This window comes from Fibroporia radiculosa (genome assembly GCF_000313525.1).
Source record: "Fibroporia radiculosa TFFH 294 genomic supercontigs, scaffold217, whole genome shotgun sequence".
Classification (NCBI taxonomy): Eukaryota; Fungi; Basidiomycota; class Agaricomycetes; order Polyporales; family Fibroporiaceae; genus Fibroporia; species Fibroporia radiculosa.
Genome location: NW_012133184.1, coordinates 56,716 through 66,057, shown reverse-complemented (window position 1 = coordinate 66,057; position 9,342 = coordinate 56,716). Strand labels below are relative to the sequence as shown.

General features: G+C 50.7%; 3 protein-coding genes across 3 annotated transcripts; all 3 read left to right on the top strand.

The window, feature by feature from the left end:
• Nucleotides 1-394: 394 nt before the first annotated feature.
• Nucleotides 395-5,187, top strand: FIBRA_00529 (uncharacterized protein; the record flags this gene model as incomplete). The annotated part of the gene is made up of 7 exons (XM_012322423.1): nt 395-1,088; nt 1,144-1,209; nt 1,268-2,218; nt 2,307-3,356; nt 3,410-4,998; nt 5,058-5,111; nt 5,164-5,187. The coding sequence occupies 7 exons, from the start codon at nt 395-397 to the stop codon at nt 5,185-5,187; spliced, it is 4,428 nt and encodes a 1,475-aa protein (XP_012177813.1).
• A 1,211-nt stretch (nt 5,188-6,398) lies between these two features.
• Nucleotides 6,399-7,397, top strand: FIBRA_00528 (uncharacterized protein; the record flags this gene model as incomplete). The annotated part of the gene is made up of 4 exons (XM_012322422.1): nt 6,399-6,512; nt 6,561-6,691; nt 6,741-7,030; nt 7,087-7,397. 4 exons carry the CDS (start codon nt 6,399-6,401, stop codon nt 7,395-7,397), a joined length of 846 nt encoding a protein of 281 aa, XP_012177812.1.
• A 1,094-nt stretch (nt 7,398-8,491) lies between these two features.
• Nucleotides 8,492-9,131, top strand: FIBRA_00527 (uncharacterized protein; the record flags this gene model as incomplete). The annotated part of the gene is made up of 5 exons (XM_012322421.1): nt 8,492-8,656; nt 8,725-8,771; nt 8,823-8,847; nt 8,903-8,996; nt 9,049-9,131. The coding sequence occupies 5 exons, from the start codon at nt 8,492-8,494 to the stop codon at nt 9,129-9,131; spliced, it is 414 nt and encodes a 137-aa protein (XP_012177811.1).
• Between the last annotated feature and the right edge of the window lie 211 nt (nt 9,132-9,342).

The following is a 9,342-nucleotide window of genomic DNA, read 5'->3' as shown; positions in this document are numbered from 1 at the left end:
TGAACGGGTGTTTGCATGTGCATATGGGATGGGAAACTTTTGTCAGGCCTGTGAGTCTGTCGATGGCCTGTGGGTGTTGCGTCGATTGGAGATTCGAGAATTCAATTCGATTTGTGGTGTAAATTCAGCCTATAGTCGCGGGAAATGAAAGGAACCAAAATAATTCAGCCTATATAGAGCAAAGCAAGCTACGCGATGAGTTAAAGTAATCCGAAGGCAAATATAGACCTGAAACTATGACTAAAATCGTGTCGATTATGCGGCAGGCTGCAGCTGAGGAGTTATCACATCCAAATCACATCCAAACTCGCCGACTTGCGCAGACGAGGTGCGGTTGCAACCGACTTTGACGACGTGTTTGCCTCACCGCTCTTGTTATTTCGGTACTTAGAGAATGTCGGACCCTCCCAAGAAGCCTGGCTCGCTGCGAGATCGCATAGCGGCATTCGAGAACAAGGGCGGTTCTGCGTCACCGCCGGCCCCAGTTCCTGCTCCCCGACCCAAACCCGCAGGCGGCGTATCCTGGAAGCCAACGCCACGCTCATCGCCTACCCTCACGCCCGCAGGAGATGGATCCGATAGATCTGCCCCTGGCATGTCGGCTGCGGACGCGAAGACGAGCATTGGACAGGGTGGAAGCTTGAAAGAGCGTATGGCTGCTTTACAAGGCTTAAGGGCATTTGGTGGTGAGCCAACCCCGCCTCCAAAGCCTGCAACTGAGAAGCCAAGGTGGAAGCCACCCCCGGTTGTCGCTGTCCCTCCCGCCGATGCTGAGAATGCCGGCACAGAACAAGGAGGATTACCAGAGTCTGGCACCCATTTTCAGGTCGATGAGCAGCACCCTGAACCTGCCGCAAGAGATGAACCTCCCTCTGAACAAGAAGATGCGCAGGCTGAACCTGATTTTGAGGAGGAGGAGAGGCAGCGCCGTGCAGCCATTGCTGCACGCATGGCTCGTCTGGGAGGTGCTAGGGTGGGCATGGGTCCTCCTGTGCTCGCCAGGAAGCCGGAAATGAAGAAGGCTGAGACGCCTCAAGTGCATGGAGAGGAGCAGCCTGTAGAGCCTTCGGAGGAGAGGACCCCTAAGGGTCTGTACTCAATGCTTGGCTGGAAACTCAGATCCTGACTGCCTGATAATTGTAGCCATTCTATCCCCTCCTGTGATATCTCCCTCTGTGGCATCAGGAGAATCAGAGAAAGCGGGTACAGGTGTGACAATTACGTTGGGGCATTGTTCGGGGGGCGATGACTGATACATCTTTTGTAGAACACTTCGAGACTAAAGACGATGGCCTACTTACGACTACTTCCGGAACCCCACCTGGTTCACGTTCACCCTCTATGCCAGTTCCAGCTGCTCCGCGTAGGGCTGCTCCGCCTCGAAAGCGCGCGGCCAAGTCGCCTTCGCCTGCTCCCGCAGAGGTCCTAGGACAGGGGGTGATTAATGAGAGCCCTATGCCTATACCAGGAGTTTCTATCGGAGCAGCATCAGAGGCTGGGCCGGTTGAACTACTCGGAGACCGTGAACCAGAGATGAGAGAATCTCGGATGGAGGTCCTCCTTGAGAGCTTGCATATCGCCGATGCCGGACCTCCTGATGCAACTAGGGAGTGCTTGGCCGCGGAGGAAGCTCAACATGCAATACAACCAGTGGAACCGTCTGTCGCTGAAGAAATTGTTGGAGAGCCCTTAGCTAGTGAACACCGTCTGCACTCTGAGACTGATTCCGTGCATTCTGCTCTGCAGCCGTTGGAGAATTTGGTCGAGCCTACTGCCCATCATCAGGAAGGTAGTGCCAGTTCTAGGGATGAAGCGCATGTCGCCGCATCAGATTCTGCTTTTCAAGAGGAAGAAGATGACGATGCCCGTCGCAAACGCATTGCGGAGCGTCTTGCGAAAGCAGGAGGAGTGAATCCATTAAGTGGACGTCCCCTACGAGCGCCTACTTCCCCTATCGATGCTGCTCCTGGACGCCACCAGAGTTTGCGAAGGGATAGCCGGGACTCTACTGCATCATTCAAGCACTCCGAATCTGAGGATGCTGTCGCCGTACGACGCCGTAGTACTGATTCGGTCGCCTCACGGTCACAGGTTCCCCCCTCCCCTCCCACCTTACCGACTTCGCAGAAGCCGGAGATTTTGGGTAGGAAGGGAAGCATCGGGTCCGTTAAGTCGAATGTTAGCATTGAGCCTCCGGTGCGGAGGATGTCTCAGGATGGTGAATTTTGAAGCACTTTCTTGTCTCCACGGTAACGTGCAGACAAACATGTTGTACAGTAGTTATTGATTGAGTTGCTCTCGCGTAGATCCCAGAATATTAACGGCGCATATCGCCGGCCATCCGGAAGCAACCTCGACCGCGGCACCAATAGACAGAGGAATTCCCGACGAGGAAGGCGGAGGAGAAATCGATCCGCATGGTCCTTACGAGGCAACTCACGATCTACAGAGCGTGGCTGAGGAAGAAGAACGACTACACGGTAACGACATAGCGCTTGCTTATCTTTCTGAACCGGAACAGTTAACGTACGATGGCGGCGATGGAATATCTATTACTCACCATGAAGTAGATGAGTATGGGTTTGAAGGAGAACGACCCACTGCCACCTCGCCAACAAGTTATCGAACGTACTCACACGAGCTTCAATATGGCGGATCGCAGCCACACCGTTTACCTGTCGTACGTTCCCATGATGAGTCTAAAAGGCAGTCGATCCCCCCGCCTCCTAGGACGCTTCCTTTACCACCAGACAATGGACCTGAAATGACCAACGTCGGACCCCCATCCGTTCCGAGATCAATAAGACCTTCTGTTCCGTTACCAGAGACCCATTACGTCAAAGAACACACTCTCGAGGAACCCGCGTCGCATTCATCGAGGCCCATTACATACCTTGAGGTTGAAGAAGAACAGCCAGTTCCTGCGTCTGATCGTGAGGAAGACAGCTATGAAGACTATGAGCATGAGGAACATGAAGCATATGAAGCATATAAACCAGCAGAGAACATTCAGGCAGGATACAGTCAGAGCGTCAACATTGATGCATTTGAATCAGTGCCAGCTGATCTGCATCATGATGTGGAAGAGGATATTTTGTCTCCGCCTCCGCCTCCGCCGCGTCGGACCTCTGCGGTGCTATCCATTGAGCACGGGAGGTATGCTGGAGCTGTGGAAGAGGATTACCTTGATGCATCCCCCCCTTCTCCGCCTCCTCTGCCAACAAACTCTCTTGGCTCGGATATTAAGCGCACGTCCTTGAAGGGAAAGGTTGATACTGGTGCCCATGCTACGCATGTACCCGTCCCTGCGGCTCAGCATGCTAACGAATACGAGATTTTGGATGATTCGGATGGTGGTAAGTGAAGAAATTTGTTTTATTCAATAGTATCAAACATCACATTTTTGCAGATCCTATAGATCCGACGTTCTACAAATCCCATAAATCCCCCAGCACCACTCCCGAATTTGACCCCTTAGCGCCCGATCTTCCTACGGGTTCGCTTGCAACTGAAGCTACTGCCATAACCGACACAACCGAGGAAGATCCAGAGCAAGCACGTCGACGCACGATTGCTGAGCGTATGGCGAAGTTGGGGGGATTAAGATTCGGAGCCCCTATTCCGCCCCCTCCTGTTCATCGCCCACAACCCCATGTTCCATCTGAGGAAGATCACCCTGGAGAGGTTGTCCCATCAGACAACGAAACCGAGATACAAGAAGGTTCAGAAGAAGAGGATGAGGCTGCAAGAAGGCAGCGTATCGCGGCCCGCCTCGCGGGTATGGGTGGATTGCGATTTGGGATGTTACCTGGCGCAGTAGCGCCGCCTCGCCCCCCGCAGGCTCATGATGCACGCGAACTGGAACAACGTCAAGAACCCGCATCTGAAAGTGCGTCACATGTCGCGAAACGTACCGTCTCGATTTCAAGACCTCAGCCCGACCCAGTCTCTGATGATGGTGAGGCTATTGAATATGAAGAAAGCGAGGCAGAGGAGGTTAGCTACGAAGAAGTTCAAGATGATGTGCCACCACCTCCTGTTCCATCCCGAGAGCACAGACGTACATCGCCGATTGAACTCCAGCGTCCACCTGTACCCCAGACTACGCGGCCGCCTGTCCCACAGGTCCCGGTTCCTCCGGTATCCTCGAGATCAGGCAGGGCTCCCTCTGGTGTGGATGCGTCTTCCTTCAGCTACCCTCCTCCACCATCAACCAGACCGCCGCCGCCGTCGCATGACTCTCATGGAGATTATGTGATGGTCAACAAGGATGAATCTGCAGATGAGCCACCACCGCCTCTACCGCCACCACGCACAGTGAGTCTTAATCGAGCACATCCCCCTCCGCGGAATGTACCCCCTCCACCACAGCCACAGTTATCACTCGCTGCAGTGAACTCATCTGAAGGACGGCTAGAAGAGCCAGCGATCCCACGTGTCGACTTCGGAGGCGAAACCGATCTCTCTTTATCGGGTCAATGGTCGGAGGATTCTACTAATTTACCACCGCCTACTCCTACTAAAGCCACTTCTCAACCAACTACCGCAAGACAAGCTAGTGCCTCTCAGGTAGATGGGCACATATCCGCTGACGATCTGATCGTTATCTGGGGTCGTGTCGGTATACAGATTCATGAAACAGCGACAGTGCTATTCGAAAAATCTAAGAAATCCCTCGTTGGCGATGGGTCCTACCTTGGATTTGTGACCGCTACGCTCAATCAAGTTCCAAATGCAGTACAACCTGTGGCGCCTTACGATTCATTCGGCCACCTTATCTACGCACAAAGCGGAAGTGCTGTACAGCGACGCGTCAGCGACTTGATGCCTGGTGATGTGATTATTCTGCACGATGCGAAGTTCAAAGGGCACAAAGGGCTGCAGAGCTACCACCAACATGTAGGTATTGGAGACCCACTGTATGCCATTATCGGAGACTACGAGGTCAAGAAATCGAAAGTCAGGGTATTTCAAGCCAATCAGCATGTGGGCCAGCAGGTGCGTCCTGATGTTATGATTTCTGACGATTACGTCTTACGGACGGTCCATTTTATAAGACCGTGGAGTCAATGAGCTATCGTTTGGAAGACTTGAAGAGTGGCACAATCAAGGTCCGTCTCGAGTCGTTCTAACATTTCAATGGGAGCTAATACTTAGATGTAGATTTTCCGTGTGCTAGAAGCGTAAGGCTGTGTGTGTTTGGATCTGCTAGTACTTGGTCCCTATCCGCTCCCAGTGTATTGTAGGTTTACTTTCAACTCATGCAATGATGGACAGATATGGCTTAAGACCGGCTGCCCCACAATGAAATGCTGCATTTTACATGAGCATTTAAACAAGCGGGGTGATTTCAATTGTATCGTAGGAGGCCTGCAGATAGTGTTATTGTAAGGTGAAGATAAGCTGGTTGGCCTCGAGATGTCAGTTTGCGCACACCTCAGCAAGTGGAGTACCATGCGGAATTTGTCGGTAGCCCCTGGGCATCGGGTGTGTTCTCCCAGCGGGTGTGGTCCAGGACACTGGATTGGGAATATGCGCAGATTTGTTTGTTTTATGTATAATAGTGACAGACTTAGATGTATATAAGAGGAACAGTGCGTTCAATTTAGCTAATTATGAAGCCAATTACCTGCGTAAGCTAAGAGCTTGACACAGAGGCCGCTCTTTCGCAAAAAAGTAGCAATGCAACGAGGTCGTCGATCTTTCCTTCGGCGAGCAGTTTGCCCACCTTAATTATTCATAGGTTAGTATATGATTTGCCCACATACACGGGCCTCTGAATGGTAGCCGTCGCGGCGTGCATGCCCGAGCGAGTCGTTTGTTTAGCCATCCATCAGTAATACATTTATCCACCTTCTACTTACAATAATCCATACTGTACATGCACATGCATGGGGAAAGGGTGGCGCTCCAGAGGGAGGTATGCCACTTGAGCGAGGACAAACTGGACCGGACACGGTGCAAAGTGTTTGTCGCGCCCGAGAAGAAGCGTAAGTAAAGCGCGGATTCCGCGTGTAAAAGCGTGAACTGCGCGGGACTTTTCCCAGCCAAATCGCCCGGCGCCAGAGGGGGTGGCGAAAGTGTGAATGGCTGTAACCTTTGCGATTCTGCTCGAATGAGGGCGGCGACTCTTCAGCAAGTTCGAGCACGCTGATAGCGAAGAGAGCAGACAGTCGCGGGTACAGAACCGCGGGAAAAGTCCCCGGCGACTCCCCGCAGCTCCCCGCGCGGGCGGATGCCTAATCCAGCTGTCGATTGCCCAATACGGTCGTGAATCGAGCGCCTGGCTCACGACACTTTGCCTGAGACCTACAGACTTGCTCGTCGGCCGACTACTTTGAGCCGTTAATGAGGCTTGACCTTTGTCCTTTAGTACCTTGAATCGCATTCTGTATAAAATGACATCTTTAGACGAAGATCTTCCTGCAGATGTGCCCATGGACGAACTATCTGAGGCCGAGTCTGTCGACGAGGACTCTGTTCCTCGTCAAAAGATTGAAATTGACAACAAAGTATGTATCTACCAACCACGCTAGATGCGTAGTTCTCATTCTATGCAGATCGCTTTGGAGCGTATCAGGGACACTATCAAACTCGACCCATCATTGCCCTGGACAGAGACGCTGTCTGTAACATATCCCGCGGTCATCGAGGTCGATGTAGATGATGACCTCAATCGAGAACTTGCTTTGTGGGTTATCCGTCACGTTTTTGCGACCCATACTCAAAATTTTGTTAAGTTATAAGCAGGCTCTTGATGGTGCAAAGAAGGCGATGTCACTTGCTGAGAAGCATAGGTTGCCTTTTACTCGCCCGGCAGATTACTTTGCAGAGATGGTCAAATCGGACGCACATATGGAACGAATCCGCCAACGACTCTTGGATGAGAGCGCCACAATAAAAAGAAGTGAGGAGAAGAGAAAGGAAAGGGAGGGCAAGAAGTTCGGAAAGCAAGTGCAAATGGAGAAGTTGCAGGAGAGAGAAAGAGGGAAGAAGGAGATGGAGGAAAGACTCAAGGGTCTCAAACGGAGTGCGTATTATATCTATCATTCCCGATCATCTACAATAATCGTTGTACGCTCTCAGAGCGTAAGGGCGGATTAGACAACCCGGAAGAAACCGACGGATTCGATGTCGCAGTAGAAGAAGCGATTTCTGATCGTCCTTCGAAGAGGCCCAAGGGTACAGGCTCCGAGGGCAAGAAGCTGCCTCGTCAAGCCCGAGACCAAAAATTTGGCTTTGGTGGACCCCGCAGACACTCCAAACAAAATACAAAAGCTTCGACGGACGAGTTCGATGCTCCCCGCGGTGGGAGTGGGAAAGGTGGGCGCGCTTCGAAAGGCGGAGTGAAGCGACTAGGAAAAAGCAGAAGGATGTCTGCGCGCGGCCGCTCATAAGTCGTACATCACCAAAGTGCGCGAGTTGACCCAATTTTCCCTAGATAAACCTACCATATCATTATTGAATTACACGAATATTGGTGACGAGTTGTTTGGCTAGATCTAAGGTTTTCGATAGTTTGACATCTGTTATGCGCCCCGCCACCAGAAGCTAGCAACATATGTGCTCGTCTGGTCATCCTACTTCTGCACCGATGCGCTTTGTTACTGTATTATTTGGTTGTCCAATCTACTCTTGATAGTCCTGCATTCCCCACATGTCCACAAGTGACGAAACAAACACAATCTATTCATGCTATGTACACTCGCGAGGCCGAACACATCGAGACCGTTCCAAGTTGGTTTAAGCAGTCTGTTATGTGGCCTCGTACACAGACGTGCAGAAGACACATCTAGGTAGGAGACCACAGCAACACATCCTGTTCTTCCACAGAGAGCTCTCTGCCAGTGAGGTATTGTCAGTGCACTTGTCAACTATGACTTGATCAATACTGTCAGTGGCCCGAATCTGCAATTGGAACTAATCCGCAACTACTCGATTTCTGACCCATCCACCCATCGGAATATCCCAATATTTGTGTGTTGTATGCTTGTGGTGCTTGCAAGTATGGGTATGATTCATTTTATGAACTGTTTGGTTTGAATGGAAAGACCGAAATCGAAAGCGGGCGAAGTCGGGAGCACGGCGAGAGTAGGAACAGCAAGGGAAGAGAAGAGACGCCAGCGGGGGTGGAGAGCTTGAAGATCGGCGGGGCAGAGATGACGACAACGGACGGGCAACGATACCTGAGGGCGTCGGTGCAGACTCCAGAGGGAGGCGGTGAACGATGCGCGCATACGTAACGGCTTCAAATCAGGAAACATTACACCTTGCTTTTTTGCTTTTTTTAATACTGTTAGGCTTACTTACAGTGTGCTTACATACACAGATAATGTAATTTTACTTAGAAACACATTATCCATTGCTATCAGCCCTTGGAAGTTTGGGCTGTCTTGCGCATTCTATGCCTATGAACGTTTCGTTGAACGATTTAGCATCTAAGTCTTACTTGAAACTGTCTCTCTCTTGCCATTGTCGATTAGCTCCAATAATGTCCAGTACATTGTCCCCACCACATAAAAGCGGGTACGCATCTCCAGCCCCATCATCTGCAACCCCGCCAATCACCAAACCTAACGCACCTTCAAAACCTAAACCCACTAATGTATTCTCTAACGATGGCTCTTTCTTAGAGCGCTTTCAGAGAATTAAGAAGGTAAGTAATGATGTATTCATATCTTACGCTGTCCAAGTAGGTTCTTACATAGGATCTTCACATTTGAGGACGAAGAAGAGACGAGGAAACAGGAGGAGATTTTAGCGAGGTACGCGTAAGTCGGCGAACGTTGTGGTAGTTGAGTTTATTGAGCTCCCTTTCGCAGGAAACGCAATTTTGACGAACGCTTTGTGAGTTATGCACTTCAATGAGAGTTTCATAGCCCTTACTAACCAGGATGTCCAGAAAAAGCGGGGCAAACGCCCTCCGCTTGATGCTTCGAATTCAGATTCTACTATAGAACCTTCGAGGAAAAAGCGCAAGACGGATGAACCCATGAGTACGAATCTATGCGTATATCCTCGTTATGTGACCTATGCTTCGTTCATCAGCATCGTATCATAACCAAGTCCGCAACTACGCAGATCGTAGTTTGAAGGATGACGGGATCGGCGTCAGACCATTAGTCAAGTAGGCTCCACTGATTGTTACGACATAGCCTATTGTAAGTCGTAATTTTTGATTCTGTTCTCGTACCTAAAACTTTAGTAGTATCGAAGCCGTATCTAAGATCGGCATTTTGAATGCGCTCTGATCGCTCAGTATATCAGTTGTTCTCCAACCAATCATAATTTCTTTGCACAAACTCTTTGTTCCAGATTATCATTAAGCTTTACAGCGGCCAG